An 18887-nucleotide genomic window follows, 5' to 3' on the forward strand; every position below is an offset into this window, starting at 1 on the left:
CTGGATGCTTATAGGATTATGTCTTTGTTCCTGAAATAAAAAATTTTCACTGACTTGATGGTCATCCTAGAAAAAAAACGTATCCTTTTTGGTCTCTTATCTTATTCTTCTGCCTGAAAACTTAGGTCTGGTCATAAGAAATCCATCCTGTACCAGTCAGATAAATTATACTTCTCATTTCTAGTCCTTTTGAACTTGGTCTTTGGCTAGTGTTTCCATGGGTAGTAAGTATCCACAGGAGAGTGGGGGTGGACAAATCAGACAAGGCTAGATTTTTGTCCTGAGAGGCAGGAAATCCAAAGAAACATTTAAAGACATAATCTGTGCCACTTTCCCACTAATGGTAGGTATATTCAGTAAATAATTTAGGTTATGTGTAGTAAAGGCAGAGTTTATCTTAATCTTGAGTTCAAAATAATGATTTCAGCATATTCTGATTGGAGACCACTTACCCAGACTTGCTTCCATTGTCTCATTAGTTGGACTCACAATTATAGGCTTCACAGGCTTGTCTTCCTCTGAAAGACAAACATCAGCAGGGGTTCTTAGTCTCTTACAGAGCAGAATCTCAGCGGATGACAACAGTTAGCAAAATATACCAAAATATATCACATGGAGTCTGGCCAGATATTCCCCTGAGAGCCCAGCGCATATATGGCAGGAGAGAGAGGGCAAGAAGTGAAAGAAGGAGGCCACCACAGAGGCCACGGCAAAACCATGAACGCTTGCCAGAAAGCCTGGGCCCTGCTGAGCCCATCAAGTTTGGTGCTACAAACACACATATCACCAGGACTCCAGACAAGTGCCTCTTCCTAAAGCAAATCAGGAAAAGCGAGTAGCTGTGGCAAGGTACTTCTGTGGATGAAGCATTATTAACCAGAAGGACCCTCCAGTGCTAGACCTGCTTGTATTTCGTAATTTTAGTAATGACCCAAGAGTTGAGTGCCAAGAAATTTGGCATCATTTATTAAAAAGGGTGGAAAAGTATGAAGGAGCTCCAGAAATCCATCTGAGTTTTATTTACAAGAAGACGGACTTCAAAGGTTGATCTGTAGCCAACCCTGAGAAACTATGAGCCGGAATGGCCAGGATTCCACCATAGTCAAAACAAAACAAAACACAAAAGGCAAAAAAACAAAAACAACAACAACAACAACAAAGCAAACTCCATCAGAGCAGGATATTGTCTCTTTTGTCCCCTGACGTATACCTAGAACAGTGTGCCTGGCATAGAGTAGATGCTCAATTAATATTTTTGAATCTGCCTTTATGAAAACAAAATATGACCTTATCTCTGATGAAGTATATTATTTCTATAGAAGGGATCAGAAAATGAGACAGAGGGTATTTAAAACATATTTGACCTATCTAAAAAATTCCCTAGTTCTCTCTAAAATTCTGTCTGTCGCTCTGGTTGCCGTATGTCAAGAAAGACAAGCCAGAGCTACACAATGGCCAGAGAGAAGCTGCTAAAATCTCAGGATGGTAGTGATATAAAGACTGCTGGAAATTATAATGCACTGGTGCTTGTAGGATGTGGGCAAGGAATTAATTTTGATGCAATAAAATTAACGTTTAAAAAATATAAGTTATTAGATGATTGAGAACACCTAGCTATAGGTAGGGTGATCATATTTTGGAATTACCTGAGATAGTTCCCATTTTTGCCTCTTGTCCCAGCATAATTACCAATAAGACTCCTTTAACTTTTAAAGTCCTGGTTAAAGTAACTCTTCTATTACTGAAAGCTGACGAAATCTGACACAGAAAGGATGAACATTCTGCCCATCCCCAGGTAATGTAGGAGTGCATTTTCTTGTAAAATAGCTTCTAGGGGAAACATAGTTAATAGAGAATTGAAAGCCTCGAGAAGATTTACTAGAAAAATCATCATACACCTTTTTACTTCTCCTCTGTTCTGCACCAGGCACATGACCACAAGTTGAGCATACCTGATTGCTGATCTCCCCAACAGTCTTGGAAGGTTGTATCCCATTACAGAGGAGGAAACAGGCGTAGAGAGGTCAGGCGAGCTAACAAGAAACTAACAAGAGGTAGAGCGTGCTCTGGGAGTGCAACGTATTCCAAAGCCCATCAGCATCCACCCCATCACACCAACAACCCTCACTGCTACACACTCAGACTCCCCAAGCGAAAGACCTTGGAACTACTCTTCCTCATACACCAGCCACAGGGAACTCCAGAGCTCTCTGGAAGAACCATCTTTAGCCATGCCAAAGAACAAGTCTCTTGCTTCCATTGGAAAACAGCTCTTAACTGTTGGTCGAATTAGCCCTGCATCTGAGGCAGGAATGCAAAACACAGGCGCGGTATTAGCAACAAAAACTAAACTAATAGCCATGTGACATTTGGCAAGTCACCAAGCTGCTCTTGGGTTTAGCTCTTCCATTAACAACGAAGGAAATACTAGAATCATGATTTCTGGGCCTTCCCAGGTTCAAACTCCTAGGACTGGAGCTATGACTCACCTAGAGTGAGAAGTTCTATCACCCGTGTAATACGATACTGCTTTCCCAAGTATGTATAGGATGCTTGACAAGTATAGTTCCCCTTATATGCTGCAGTCACATTCGTCATGATGAGTCTATTTGTCAGTCCAGTAAAGTTCACATTGTCAAGTAGTAGAGGTTTGCAATCCTAGACAGAGGCAGAGGAAGGGAGTATTGAAAACCAATTAATGAATTCCCCCTGCCTACCAGCAAAAGAAACTCTGTTTTTTCACATTGGTGAATGTTTTACAAATGTGTCTATTTATGTGTATGTATGTGTATACACACGCACACACATATGTATACGTGCATATTTATGTTCATATATATTCATACATATGTGAATTGAAAACCTCAGGAGAATTTACAAAAATAATCTCACATGCCTATTTATTTCTCTTCTGTTTTGCACCAGGCACATGATCACAAGTTGAGCACATGTATGACTACATATATATGACCATGTTCCTTCCATACAAGTTTTAATATAGTATGTTTTTGGCAATACTCACAATTACATTTCCAGGATATTAAATGTTTATGCCTATGAGCCTTGCACTTTGAAGACTTTGAAGACAAGTGAAGACAAATTTATTTGCAAGAAAAACATGTTTGAGGAAAGAATGCTAACACCATATTTTCTTAGTAATGCTGTACTTCCTTTCTTCATTGACATTATTTATTTTGTATTTCTTCACCCCTATAAGATGATTCCCCACATAAGCTCCAACCAACTAGGTAGAGCGAAAGTACCAAAAAACGTGATGTGTTCCATGGAGTGCTAGCCAATCCACTTTCAAGATAGTCACAGAAACCACTAAATTATTTCAGGATCACTTAATATTTTTAATAAAGCAAAAATACATATGTTTTAAGATAAATAGGGATCTCTTAAAAACCTTAAATTTATAATCAGTCTTATCATTAAATATCTTTTATTTCTACTATACTTTTCTCAATCTTAATCAAATAAAATTAAGAGAAAGTAAGATTTTTATTAAGCTGCAAATTAAATGTATGTAGTCTTACAACTTTTAAAAAAATTTCTAATAGGTTTCACACACAAAAGCAAACAACATGTCACATGAAAAAGTCCTCTGCGGATTCACCCTATGGTCCAAGACAGAAAACTGATTTTATCTGACAGAAAAGCAAAATACCATATGTAATATAAAATTACCTTATGCCACTGTATTTTGGGTAACTCATGTTTTTCGTCTCTAAAAAAATCCAAATAAGGACACACAAGTTGTCCATCTCTTGCAATGGGTAGTTTCTGTGTAAATATAGCTTCTGCATTGTAACACAAGTTAGGTTCATGCTGCACAAACTTAATAGCTATTTTAATTTTGAGGCAGTAAGTTGAATTTCTAAAACAAATCAAAATAGATGAATTAAGCACCATTAAAGATGTTTCCATCCTTAACGACTGCAGCCACACAGAACACATGTTTGTAACATTATTAATCCCTTTCTTACCTTACTGCACAATAGTAATGTCCCGAATCCTCTACCTTAGCGGGAACAAACCAAAGTTTATCTTTGTGCTGATGAATCCTGGAGTCTACTTCCATAGATATAGGTGTCTTGCTGTCATTTTTATACCAAATTATAGTGCCTTTCTTTTCGTTCGGGTTAAGAAGACATGAACGAACATCAATTTCATACGCAGATGAAACTAAAACTACTTTTTCTTCACGTTCCTCACAAGTATCTTTAAAAGGGAAAAAGGGAAAGCAATTTCCATGAGAAATTCGTCAGTGATTTTTAATGTAATATCTACATATAAACACATCAATTATAAAATACATCAATTCATATTATGCATGAGTTTTAACAGCTTTATGATTAAAAGTATAATCTTGGGGGCACCTGAGTGACTCAGCTGGTTAAGTGTCCAACTCTTGGTTTCAGCTCAGGTCATGATCTCACGATTTGTGGGTCTGAGGCCTGCTAGGCTCTGTACTGACAATGCAGAGCCTGCTTGGAATTCTCTCTCTCCCCCTCTCTCTCTCTGCTCCCCTTTGCTCGTGCTCTTTCTCTCTCAAAATAAATCAATTAACTTAAAAACATTTTTTTAAATAAAAATATCATCTTGGAAGTCTGAAAGATTTATGTACAAATCCAGTTGTGTCACCGACTAGCTGTGTGTCCTTGGGAAGGCTATTTAACCTCTCTTATCCCTTCCTGTCCATCTAAAACTTGGTGCTAATGTAGCAAGAGAGATATCTACTTCAGTACAAAATGGACTGGATTTGGCCTCCCACCTAAACAATTTTAAAAATGGACCGTGTATATGAAACAACAATATTCAAGACACTGAACATCAGGGAACAAAAGACAGAAATACTCGAAAGATGGAAAACAAAACAGGTGAGCCCTACAATTTTCCCAAGTTACTGCCTAGAGAAAGATTCTAGGTCATGACATTGCAAGGAGGAAACACAGGCAAAGCCCAGTGTTCTCTCTGAATGGAGAAAATAGAGCTGGGAATCCAGGTAAACCATAAGTTTGCAGAACAGAATACCAAAGGGATTATAACTGTATAGATAGATAGAGCTTTGAAGATAAGTCTCCCTTAAGCTTTCAGCTGAGTACCAATTAGCATAAGCACATTAGAAGTGCCAAGGCCAGGGGCGCCTGGGTGGCGCAGTCGGTTAAGCGTCCGACTTCAGCCAGGTCACGATCTCGCGGTCCGTGAGTTCGAGCCCCAGGTCAGGCTCTGGGCTGATGGCTCGGAGCCTGGAGCCTGTTTCCGATTCTGTGTCTCCCTCTCTCTCTGCCCCTCTCCCGTTCATGCTCTGTCTCTCTCTGTCCCAAAAATAAATAAAAAACGTTGAAAAAACAAAATTTAAAAAAAAAGAAGTGCCAAGGCCAGAGTGAAAACTGCCAAAAGGTTTAGAGTGAATATCCACTGGAGCACACACTTGCTAGTAACATTTGATGTTTTCAACAGGCAGAATGAAAAGCCTCCTTAATCATGGGGCATCAGGTAAAGTACCCAGATGATTCCGACCCACCAGATGGGACGTATTAGGCCCCATACAAAACCTTGTTCTGATCATGACTAATAAAGCTTAAAATCAAAACCTGAAAAGACCAACTACTTCCAAGTCATAACCTTGTGGCCGAACAGTTCAAGAACATTTTTAACAATACAAAAATATCCAGCACCCAAAATGGTAAAATTTACAATGACCAGCATTCAATCAAAAATTATCAGGTGTGCAAAGAAGTGGGACAATACAATCAATAAGAAGAAGGAAACAGTCAATCAAAACTGACCCAGAATTGACACAGATGATAGAATGGATTGAAAAATTAAAATAGTTATTACTACTCAGTTCCATTTGTCCAAGATACTAGATCAAGCATGTTGAGTAGAGACATGAAAGAGATGTTTTAATGAAATTTAAATCAAATTTCTAGTAATGAAAACTACAATGTTGTCTTAAAAAAAACACTGGATATGATTAATGGCAGATTTGACAATACAGAAAAAAAGATTAGTGAACCTAAAGGCACAGCATTAGAAACTATCCAGAATTAAACACAGAGAGAAAAATAACAGAAATTTTACAAAATAAAATTAGTTAGCTGCAGGACAACTTCAATACATGTAATATAAATTCCTGAAGAAAAAGGAGAAGAGAGGTGGGTGAAACATAAAAAGTACTTGAAGAAATACAGGCTTTCAAGATTTTATTAAAATAATGTACACACAGATCCCAAAATCACAATAAACCCTAAGGAAAAAAAAAAAACCATGACAAAAACTACACCAAACACAAAAATGATGCAGCCTTCTTGTCAAAAACAATACAAACCAGAAAAGAGTAAAATAACGTAAGTACTGAAAGAAAAAATTACCAACCTAGAATTCATGATCTAGTAAAAATATCTTTCAAAAACAGGAGCAAAATCAACACTTTTTTTTTCAAATTTATAAAAGCTGTAAAAATTCACCACCAGTACATCTATGCTAAAATATACATATATATATATATATATATATATATATATATATGTAAGGAAGTTCTTCATAAAGAAGGAAAATAGTATCAGATGAAAAATGAATCTATATAAAGGAATAAATTCTCAGAAATGTTTCTTCCATGGGTAGTTATAAAATAATTTTTATTATTTAAATATCTTTAAAGATAACGGAATGTTTAAAGCAAAAATTTTTTAAAAAGCATTGTGAGATTTATAACACGTAAAGAAGTAAAATATATGGGAACAATAAGGCAAAGTTCAATAAAGGAGAAGTGGATGTATATTGTTCTAAATTTTTTATACTATAATTGAAATAGTATAGTATCACTTAAAAGTGGATAGCAGTAAGTTAAAGATGGATACCATAATCCTGAGAGCAGTTATTTTAAAAACAAACAAGTTATTAGTATAAGCCAGACATAGGAGATAAATATGAATTATGAAAATTCTCAATCCAAAAGGCAGCAAAAAAGTGAAACAAAAATGAAAAGAATTTATAGGACAAAGAGAAAATAAAACATGATCCTAAATTAAACCCAAATGTATTAATAATCATATTAAAATATTTTAATGGTCTAAATACCCCAACCAAAAGGCAAAGATAGTTAGACTGGATAAAGAAAGAAGGACCCAACTATATGCTGCCTATTATACACACACTCTCACACATACACACACTTTAAGTATAAAGACACAAATACATTAAAAGTCAAAAAGAGAAAATATCTACCATAATACTAATCAAAGGAAAGTATGAATGATTATTATATTATCCAATTTTACAGTAAAGAACATTACCAGGATAAAAATGGCCACTTCATTACAATAAAGCAGTCATTTATCAAGAGGTACACAGTAATCCTAAATGTTTATTCACCTACTAACAGTGCTTCAAAATACATAAAGCAAAACCTGATAGAACTTCAAGGGTAAATAAAGAAACTCACAATTACAGTCAAAGATTTCAACACCATACTCACAATAATTGATAGAACAAGTAAAACAGCCATATAATGATAATGATATAAAAGATGTGAGCACTGTCAATGAATTTGGCATAATCAATTTTTTAACTTGTTTTTAATGTTTATTTTTGAGAGAGAGACTGACAGAGCATGAGTGAGGGAAGAGCAAAGAGAGAGAGGGAGACATAGAATCCGAAGCAGGCTTCAGGCTCCAAGCAGTCAGCACAAAACCCGACGCGAGGCTTGAACTCACAAACTGTGATATAACGACCTGAGTTGAATTCTGATGTTTAACCAACTGAGCCACTTAGGCACCCCTGGTGCAATCAATATTTCTAGATAATTCTACCCAACAGAGCAGAAGACACATTCTTTTTGAGTGCACACAAAAAATTTTATCATATTCTTGTTCATAATCTAATATTCAATAAATTCAAAAGGATTCAAATTAGACAAAGTATGTTCCCTGGTGACAACGGGACTAAACTAGAAATCAATAATAGAAAGAAATCTAGAAATTCCCCATATATTTGAAGGATGTAAACCCCTTCTAGATAACCCATGAGTTAAAAAGAAAGAAAAAGGGAAATTAGAAAGTAATTTAACCTGAATAAGGAAAACAAAACATATCAAAACTTGTGGCATGCACTGGCAGCAGTACCTAGAGGAAAGAAGACAGCACTAAATGTCTACAGAAGAAAAAAGATCTCAGATTACTAACTTCAGTTTCCACTTAAGAAACTAGAAAAAATATATATACCCAAAAGATCTGAGAGAAAAACTGATGAAATAAAAAACAGGAAAATAATAAAGTCAAAGATACCAAAAACTAGTTCTTTCAGAAAATCCATCAAATTGATATATGTCTAGCTACTGATCAGGAAAAAAGAGGGTGACATCTCTTATTACAAATATTTTAAAGGGATAATAAGAAAATCTTATGAACAATTTTATACCAGTAAATTTAAGAATTTGAATAAAATGAGCAAATTCCTTGATTATAAACTTCTCAGAAGAAAAAGATAACCCGAAGAGACTTGTAAATACTAAATAAAGTAAATCTGTACTCAAAAAACTTCCAAAGAGAAAACTTCAGGCCCACATGGCTTCACTAGGAGAAATAACACCGATTTTATATAGTCTTCCAGAAAATTGAAGAGTCAATAACACTTCCTGGTTTACTTTGAGCTCGGCAGCATTCAAATGTCAAAAACAAAGACACGACCAAAAAAGAAGCCCACAAGCCACTCCTCATCGTGAACATAGATGTAAACGGTTTTTAAAATATTTTAGCAAACTGAATCCTACAATAATATCAAAAAAGGATAATGCATTATAATGTACATAACATCAAAGGAATACAAAGTTGGATCCACCTCTTTTAAAAACTCTATGAAATTCCATATTTGAACACCTTTTAAAAGAAAAATTATATGATCATCTCAACAGTGCAGAAAAAGCACTTGACAAAATCCAACATCCATTCCTGATAAAGACTCTCAGCAAACTAGAAATGGGGGGGAACTTTCTGAACCTGATAAAAGACAGGTACAAAAAACCTACAGCTAATCATATAGTAAGATTAGGAACAAAGCAAGGATGTCCACTGTAACCACTTCAATATTATACTGGAAGATCCAATTAGTACATTAAGGCAACAAAAAGAAATAAATGGCATCCAGATTGAAGGGGAAAGAAAAATGTCTTTATTTATAGCAGACAACATGACCATCTGTGTAGATTATGCTATGAAATCTACATAAGACCTGGAAGGATTAATAAATTGTAGGATATGAATATGCAAAATTAAATGTGTTTGTATACACAAGCAAAAAATAACCAAAAATTGAATTTTTAAAATATCACTTCTAATAGCATCAAAAGATACGACTAAAGAATAAATCTGACAAAAGATGCTTCAGACCTATCCAATGAAAATTACAAAATGTTGCTTAAATAAAGTTCTAAATAAATGAAGAAATGTATAATCTGTTCATGGGTCAGAAGAATCAATTTTGTCAAGATGTCACTTCCCTCCAAAACGATTTATATTCAATTCCATTTCATTCCAAATATGAGCAGGATTTTTTTTTGTATAAATTGGCAAGCTGATTCTAAAATTCATACAGAATGAGTCAACAATTTTGATTTTTTAAAAATGTTTTAAGAAGTTACACTGCTTTATTTCAGCATTTATTATAAAGCCACAGGAATTAAGACAGTGCAGTATTGGTATACAGATAAATAGGTCACTGGAATAGAAGTCTCAGAAATAAGACTGGAAATTTTTTTCCATCAAAGGCTTCCAATAATCAAAACATTTATTTAAGGGCGCCTGGGTGGTTCAGTTAGCTAAGCATCCTGATTCTTGCTTGATCTCTGCTCAGATCATGATCTCAGGGTCATAGGATCAAGTTCTGCTTTAGACTCCATGCTGAGTGTGGAGCCAGCTTAAGATTCTCTCTCTCTCTCTCTCTCTCTCTCTCTCTCTCTCTCCCTGCCTTTCCCCCACTCCCTCTCTCTTAAAAAAAATACAAAAACAAAACGAAAAAAACAAACACATTTATTTAATAACAAACCAGCTAAATCTCAGTGGAACAGAACAGTTTGTGTTTTTGTAACTTAAAATACTGTCATCCCCTTTTCCCAGCTTCACTCTAGCCTTGAAAACAGAAGCCCGGAAAACACAACAGCTGTGAAAAACAGCAGGCTTTCAAGAGGAGACCAGGTTTGGAGCTCCTCAGAAAGTCCTATTCTTAGAGCACTGCCATGAATTTACCTGACTGGAAGCTCCTTGGAAAAGTCACAGAGTGGTGTGGTACCAAAAAGTAAATAATCCAATTAAAAAATGGGCAGAAGACATGAATAGATATTTTTCCGAAGAAGACATACAGATGGTCAACAGACACATGAAAAAAATGCTCAACGTCATTCATCATCAGGGAAATGTAAATCAAAACTACAATGAGATGTCACCTCACACCTGTCAGGGTGGCTAAACTCAACAACACAAGAAACAACAGATGTTGATGAGGATGTGGAGACAAAGGAACCTTCTTGAACTGTTGGTGGGAATGCAAACTGGTGCAGCCACTCTGGAAAACAGTATGGAGGTTCCTCAAAAAGTTAAAAATAGAACTACCCTAAGATCTAGGAATTGCACTACTAGGTATTTACCTAAAGAATACAAAAATACGAATTCAAAGGAATATGGGCACCCCAACAGTGCAGAGCCTGCTTGGGATTCTCTCCCTCTCTCTCTGACCCTTCCCTGCTCACACTCTCTGTCTCTCAAAGTAAATAACTAAAAATTAGGGAAAAAAAACATAAAATTGAGATAAAAGTGGACAGGGGCGCCTAGGTGGCTCAATCGGTTAAGCGTCCAACTTCAGCTCAAGTCACGATCTCGCGGTCCATGAGTTCGAGCCCCGCATCGGGCTCTGGGCTGATGGCTCAGAGCCTGGAGCCTGCTTCCGATTCTGTGTCTCCCTCTCTCTCTGCCCCTCCCCTGTTCATGCTCTGTCTCTCTCTGTCCCAAAAATAAATCAACGTTAAAAAAAAATTGAACAAAAAAAAGAGAGAGATAAAAGTGGACAGGTTAGCATGGTACCCTGTGAGGACTTCTAAATATTTAGCTACTAGGAATGGCGGTAGCAAAAACAGTATATGATAAAAAGAGTAAACTTTAAGAAGGTCTCAGCTAGACACCCTGTTCTGTTTATCTGGGATTTGCCCCACCACTCTACTGAAATTTTTCTGATCTATAAGTTTTAAGCTGACACATCAAATAAACAACTCTAAGATATCATCTTACTTAACTTATTTAAGTATCTGCATTTGACACCTATGATCCACTCATCCTTGAAACGCTTTCTTCACTTGGATCTCAGGACACTTGTCTGCTTCTCTCCTACTACATTTCAGGTCTGTCTTTCACTGAGTCTCTGATGAGTAGAAATTTGACCACCAACCTTGGAGATCTTATCTTTTCCAATCACATTCAGGTGACCCCATCTCATCTCATGGTTCTAGTACCAGCTGCTTTCTGAGGTCTCCAATTTTATATCCAGCCCAGAACTCTCCCCTGGGCTCCGGACTGCTTAGTCAACATCACTATTTCCACACGGAATGGAGCTAAACTTAGCATGTGTGGTCTGAACATGGATCTTCCCCTGCCCCATCAGGGGCAACTCCACCTTGCACTTGGCTCAGGCCAAAACCCTTAGAGTCAGCCATGATTCTCTTTCTCTCATACCCACATCCAATTTATCTTAAAATCCTGTTGGCTCTATCATCAAAATATACCCAAATTTTGAGTACTTCTCACTTCTCCTTGCCACCCTTGAACACGCTCCCATCAATCCTTGCCTAGATCACTGCAACAGCTCTTAAATGGTCTGTTTCTGCCTTTGCCTCCCCACGATCTATTCACCATGTAAGAACCAGAATGATCCTGTTAAAATAGAAGTCAGATCATCTCTCTGGTTTTGAACACAGACCCTGCAGTTTTCTATCTCACACAGAGTATAAGCCAAGATCCTTAGAAAGGTCTATGGGTTCTACACAAACAACCCTCCATCATCCTCCCCCCACTACCATTATCCACATGACCTCGGCCTTTATCATATCCCTCACCTTTCACTCTGCTCCAACCACACTGGTATTTTAGTTCCTAGAACATGCAAGTACTCCTGGCCTCAGGGCCTTGGCACATGCTGTCTGAAATGTTTCTCCACTCCCAACCTGATATCTACATAGCTCCTGCCTCCCCCCACTTCAGGTTTGACTCAAAGGTCAACTTCTCAGTGAGGCCTTTTCTGGCCACACTATCAAAATCTTTAACCTTCTGCCCACCCCAGTCTCCAAACTTTATATATCCTTTTCCTGATTTTTTTTCTATGTATGCTTCTTAGCATATGACATAATATATACTTACTTATCTAATGCATTGTCTCTCTTCCCTAGTGGAATGCAAACCCCATGCAGGCAGATATTTCTATTGGGGTTATTCACTGTGTCCCCAGCACCTAGAGCCTAGCACAGAGTAAGGGCTAAATGCATTTGCAGTATGGTAAGAAGAGGAAAAAAGGAAAAAAAAAAATGAAGAAATCAAGAAAACAAAGAACTGTCTTATGATGGTTTTCAGTTCAGTTGTGGGTTCATAATGAATTTTGATACTTCTTGTGAATGAGAGCCAGGATTTCCCTTATCACACTCTTCAATCAGCAACAAAGTCGGAGAAGGCTTGGCCCTGACATTGGAGACCCGGACTTTAGCTCCTGCTCTGACACTAGCTACGTGAGCTTGGGCTTGTAAGCTCACTGTGCCCCAGTCTACTGTTCCATAAGTGAGAGAATGAGGAAGGAACATCCAGCAGTACGGTTTTGCGACCAGGAGGTCACAGATTCAATAGAACAGGAGAGAAAAAAATGACTCCATCACAGAAGGTACTTCATGAATTCTAAATAACAGAGTTCCTCAGCAAACAGGAACACAAGGAAATGCTTACTTACCGGCTTCCAGAGAAGAAATCAGTACAGCTATGAAACAAAGCCTAAGTAACACTTTCATATTCTCCTGGAAAAGACAGAAATGGAAGAAAAACCAAAATAAAAATGTCACTATTCCAGAAAAATCTCTAAAACCACACATGCTAACTCCCACCTGCCTCCACCCTCCTCCCCAAGTCACACTGATGGGTTAGTGCCCTGCATCAATGTGATCATGCTTCTGGACAGAAGTGGGGACAAATTCAAACAACTTAAGGTTAAGAAAGCATCCATCATCTGTCCCAACATTCATTTCCCACCTTGTTTTCCACTCAAATTTCCCTCCAAGGTAATCTATGCTATATCCAAAGTGACTAGGCCCTAAACCAGCTTGCTTCTACTTGTGTGGATTTGTTCCCCACCCAGAATGTACCCTATTGCTAGGACCCACTTGCAAAAGTCTTCCCATACTCCCAGGTCCAGCTGAAAGGTCACACCTTCATTTTATAAGGTAAGATACTAAATCGTTGGTACCAAATGGTATACCTAAGTAGAGATGCCCCAAAGAAGACTTTAAAAAAATAGTAACAACATATATAGAAAATAAATGGTTTTCGCTTCTCTGAAGCTATTTAAAATTTCTACAGTGAGCATGTATTTGTCTTGTCACAAAGGAAAAGCAAAACAAAACAAAACAAAAGACTCCATAGGCCCTGGGTGATTTAGAAAACCACACCAACATAGCATCGGCCTCAACAGGTATCTGTCAGCCATAGGGTTACATGTGGGATGCAACCACATCAGGCACTTGATTGATACTGGAAAGAAAACGTGCCCACTGCCTCATCAATAAAACAATGTCACTAAAATCATAGCAATTGGATGTAAAAAGAAAAAAAAAACAATTTTTCCTACTCTTCTAAACTTCTCAAACCCCAATGAAGTTAATTTTCAGGACAGCCTCATTTTCCTTCTGAATGTTCCTTGTAGGTGCTCCTGAACAGGGCATACAGTAAGTTCTAGTCTTACACCTCCAGTGAGCTTCTGCACAAATCGAGGGCCCGTGAATACCTCAGACTCAGTAGGCCCCCACCCAAACTCATCTTCTCCCCACCTCAATGACAGGGACAGCACTGCCCTGCACAGGCCACACATACTCCCACCCAATAAGAGATCTAGGCCAATGACCTTGAATCTACCACCCCCCCACCCCAGAGCTGCTCTCTTAACCACCCTAACCATTATCAAGTGGCCCCGTTCACTCACACCCACTGCCGATGCCTCTAGCTCAGGCGATCACCAGCTCCTGCCTGGATCAATTATGGCAACAGACTTCTCATCGGTCTCTTTGCCTGTGGACATACCACTTCCCCCTCATCCAGAGAGCCCACAGACCCACAGTTACCAAATGATCTCTTCAAAATACCTCCACTGGCCCCCCAGTGCACACAACAAAGTCCAAACTTCTTAGCAAGTGCATACAGGTTCTTTGTGCCGAGGCTCTTTCTTTTTCAGACTCAATGCCCCGCCTCCTTGTCTCCCACCGTGGTCCACGGCCTGTTCTTCACCTCAGAGACTTTGCCTTCCCTAGTCCCTCCTCCCTTCACCTGGCTACCTCCCTCATCTATCAGGTCTCAACGCCATCACCATCATCCCCGACAGACCCCCAGGCCGGCTGGGCCTTCCTCCTCTGTGCTCATGCAGGTCATAGCCCCCGCCCAGCACATCTTACTGTGGTTATCCCAGGACAGGAAGCATCATGAGGGCAGGCACCATGACAGGCCCCTCACTGCCTCCACAGAATGCCACTACACTTGGAGCTCAAGCCCTTAATAAATTTGCATGGAACAATGAAAAAATTAACAAAAGAAATAGCTCTCCCCTCTAACCCAATTTCAGGGGCAATGTCCAGAGTAAACCATGCAATTTCACATTTTAACAACACCTGTCTGTTAATTTTTACAGGAGATGAAATCTGTCTATATTATCTGAGGCTACAAGTTAATTGCAAGCACAAAACATATTGTAACTAAGACATCACTAATTCAGACACTAATGACGTGCAATCATTTAAATATTATCTGAAAAATGTTCTATTTAAGAAGTGGTATTAAAACGCATTAAAAAATGTCACAACGTGCTTTTTCATAAATGCTCAGAGAAAAAAAAGAAAGACTTTCTCAGTATGTAGACGCTCCAATTTATAGTCTCCCCACTTTACCCCCAGTATGAAGACTATGATCCTTAAGCCTGGTTCAAGCCTTGAAACCTACCTCAGAGCAGTAAGACTGCATTCCTTAAATATCCTGTAATTCTGACATTTCATTCACGTAAACTGGCCTTCTCCCAAGTTAGCCGAGGTTAATCACGCTATTATCACTATATACTGCCTTTAAACTATATTCAGCTTATTAGCAGCCTGGCTTATTAGCTCTTTCTGTAGCTCTGTGGAAGTGTTTTAAGTCTCCCTGATAGAGAGGCAGAAAAATAAAGGTTTACATGATTTCCCAATGACCAGGTCCAGGCCAATCAACTACTCACGTTACTTTCTCTGAAACAATATAAAGGCACTAGGAACCAACTGAACAGTGCCAGCTATTACTTCATGCAGTTACAAGATCTGACTTGTGTGATTACTGAACAGGGAAGAAAAGAAAGATGCCTGGGTGAATTTTATGTATAGACTGTATCTCAGGATCTAATTCCAAATTACTCGTAGGGTTGTAGAGAATTACTTGGAGAGAGTTACATGATGACGCAGGGGTGTCCATCCCCGGGGCCCTAACTCAGCCTGGAGGAGGGCTCTTGGACGAGGTGTTACCTGAACCTCAGGAGGCGGTGGAGAGCCCGTGGAAGAGATCAGCCCCATCCTGTTTCAGAGTATAAACCAAAGGTGGGAAGTTGAGAGGCAAAGCTGGGGAGGCCCAAAGTGCCCAGAACACGGAGTCTCGCTGTGGAGATGACTGCAATTTGTAGGTGGCAAAAAAGAAAATCACTTAAGCCACAGGGTGGTGTGCGATCAGATTTTCATGTTTTATAGAAATCTTGGCACCCACGTGGAATACAAACCAGAGATAAGAGGGTTGGCGGGGAGAGCAGGCTGCTGTGAAAGGGAGTCCAGACGAGAGGGCATGGGGCGGTGAGCCAGCGGCAGTGATGGGGTGTATCTGAGACCCAGTCAGAGGCAAGCGAGAAGAAGGGTGACAGAGGGGGTCTGGGATGCACCAGCACCTGTTCATTCAGGTGGAGACCAGCAATGGGCAGGCCAGAAAAGGGGGACAGGCTCCAGAACCCACAGACAACCCGAGGAGATGCCCAAAGGGTGTCACTCACAGCACGACTGGGCCTGGGTCTCCTGTGGCTAGCTAGCAGTGTGGCCTCCAACAGAGACCGAGAACCCCAGTGTCAGCTGACAGCTGAGTGACATGGACACAAGGCCTGGAATGTGCCAGAACTGGAGGGCATACAGAGCACTGGGAGCCATCATCACACAGGTTGTAATCGTAGTGACAGGTAAGTGACCTGGTCACTGGGAAAGTGACTGAGCAGTGACCCTCAGAGCGGCCACAGACCCCTTCAGAAATCAGATAAAACCATGGAGCTGACCCAAAGGAAAATGTCCGGACAGCTGTCCAATATTGAGAGATATGCCAGGATCACCTGAAGCTGAGGCTGAAGACTGCAGCTGTCTGTGAGAAAAGGCCGGTGAGCCCCTCGCCCCTCGAGAGGTGTGAACTGGTGTGTGAGGTGCTCCTGCTTCTCAGGATGGAGTCAGCATCTTTAAGGGGCGAGTCTACCTGGGGAAGGAAGCACACACACCAGTGTAAGCTCGACTGAGGAAGCTTAGTTACCGACCGACCACTGCACAGATCTCAAGAGGTGTCCAAAAAACCCACAACAAGCTGGAAAAATGCGCCATACGTTTAAAGAGCAAGATGTCCCACGGTCCTCTGAGACGACAGTTTCAGAAGATCGAATCAGAGGCGTGAGAGATGCCAAGAGGTGAACAACCACCATCCCTTCTGGGAAAAAAAAAAACACATACAACCTGGCTCTTTGCCAGCCTCAGGGATGCAGAAAAATGGAGCCACCTGTGGGGATCTCACTGCTTTCTGCACTTGGAGAAGAAAGCTCAGAGAAAGACCCAGATGCCAGGAAGAAATGAACAGGTCCCTTGTAAGAAGAGGCACACTGGGAGTCCTTCCTTACATCAAGTGTATTGATACACCTGCATTCCAAATTACAGAATTTGAAACAACTTCCAAAAAGCTGAGCTGTTATGTCCTGTAGACATTCCACAATCCTTTCCCTGGTTTTATGGTTTACTTTCAATATGTTGGAGTCTGACATTTTCTTCAGGTCTGATTCATTTCCTTAGGCCTTGGAAATGCTGGTATAAGGCATTAGGCCTTTTAATGTCCAATCAATAAAATAGCCTAATGCAACACCAAACACGTTGCTTAGGTTAAATAGACTAACTACTGCCTGATGATTCATGTTAGATTTATGAGAAGATACAGCATAACGTGAAGGGGTCAGAGGCACAGTGGCTTGTCCACATGAATCACACAGAACACAAAATCAAAGACTCCCTGATCTTCCTGCCCCCTGTCCTAAGCACAGTGCCCTCTTGGTCTCCAGGAGTATGGCCCAGAAATGAGTGCAGCGGGGAGCAATTACCTGGGGAATGTCAGAGAAATTAACAGAGGTGGGGGGGGGCGGGGGGCGGGGAGAGGATGGGCAAGAGGAATGAATCTACTTGGAAAGTCCAGGAAATCTTTTGCAGAATTGACTTCCCACCTCCCCTAAACCACTTCACTTTCCCTCTTCCTCTTTGCCCCAGAAAGTTGTTTAAAAGAACGTTTATATTCTGTCTCCACTTCCCATCCTCTGCTGTTTGGGTTATAGGGTCTTCTCCTTGCCCATCTGCAAGCACGCTGCCTTCCGCTTCCACCACGCCTCTCCAGTGCTTCTCCGGGCTGTCACTTTGTTCTACTGCTCCCAGTCCACCTGCTTCTTCTGTGATGTCCAACCAGCTCTGAGCCGATTCTGATCTCAGGCCTTTCCCAGGGGCCCTGTAGAGGCCCCTGCCCTCAATGGCCAGGACCACAAGTCACATAGGGCACAGGGCACCGCATGCCTCAGACCTCTGGCTCTGGGACCCAGGGCTCGGGCAGCAGTGGTGGCTTGCCCCAGTTGCTGGCCTTCCCTACCTAGGCCGGGAGAGAAAGGTACAGAGAGGACCCTTTACCTCTCCCATGCTCCTGTGAGGAGGGGCCCATCCTCCTCACCTTGCATGTGGTAAGAGCTCAGGAAGGAAGAGAGGGAGGGAGGGAGGGAGGGAGGGAGGGAGAGAGGAAGGGATTCACCCACCCACTATCTTCACATTAGACTACACGAAATCTGGCCTTGAAGCAAGGGGGGGAAAGGATAGAATATAGGTACTCAGTGTGAGTCAGAGAAGAGAAATGCAAGGGAACCACCCTGGACAAGGAAGACTACCACTTCAGGGGTTACACAAAGGACGCACAGCCAGGAAGCCACGCAGGACGCTGGGGGACAGCAGACAGAGCAGACCAGACACTGGGAGCGATTCCTGCCAGAAGGGATACCGGCCAAGTCACCCTCCCTTGTTCAGAGGCAACTGAGCAAAGCCTGCAGTGATTTTTGAAATTGGTTTGTAAGTAAAATTCAAAATATTTTTAGAAAGTATTGGCAATAAAAAACGTCATGCATTTATTCCACTGTGTTATTTTTCAGATGCGTTTTCCACATAAAAAAAAATGACTAAGGAAGGGGAAAGGATTAATGCTCCCAATAAACTAACAAGCCCTAACACAATGCTCCCGTCCTGCCCGCAGGTGCAGTGATGTCTGTGTTCCATAGGAAATTTCCCACCCTGCCTACCCTCCTCTCCATGGCAGCTT

General features: G+C 40.4%; 1 protein-coding gene across 10 annotated transcripts in view; it reads right to left on the minus strand.

Annotated features, from left to right (window-relative positions):
* The window catches only part of IL1R1 (interleukin 1 receptor type 1), a 79489-nt gene that overhangs the window by 13374 nt on the left and 47228 nt on the right, over nucleotides 1-18887 (minus strand). For 5 of the 10 annotated variants that reach the window (XM_043603067.1, XM_043603066.1, XM_043603068.1 and 2 more), the window contains 7 exons: nucleotides 16621-16757; nucleotides 15782-15923; nucleotides 12985-13048; nucleotides 3990-4224; nucleotides 3691-3880; nucleotides 2490-2658; nucleotides 453-518 (listed from right to left, as the gene is read on the minus strand). In XM_043603067.1, the coding sequence (XP_043459002.1) occupies nucleotides 453-518; nucleotides 2490-2658; nucleotides 3691-3880; nucleotides 3990-4224; nucleotides 12985-13048; nucleotides 15782-15829 (772 nt within the window). In that variant the 5' untranslated portion in view covers nucleotides 15830-15923; nucleotides 16621-16757. The remainder of the gene's footprint in view (nucleotides 1-452; nucleotides 519-2489; nucleotides 2659-3690; nucleotides 3881-3989; nucleotides 4225-12984; nucleotides 13049-15781; nucleotides 15924-16620; nucleotides 16758-18887) is intronic. The other 5 variants (XM_043603070.1, XM_043603071.1, XM_043603069.1 and 2 more) reach the window with 4 other exon arrangements.

This window comes from Prionailurus bengalensis, chromosome A3 (genome assembly GCF_016509475.1).
Source record: "Prionailurus bengalensis isolate Pbe53 chromosome A3, Fcat_Pben_1.1_paternal_pri, whole genome shotgun sequence".
In the NCBI taxonomy this organism is placed as follows: Eukaryota; Metazoa; Chordata; class Mammalia; order Carnivora; family Felidae; genus Prionailurus; species Prionailurus bengalensis.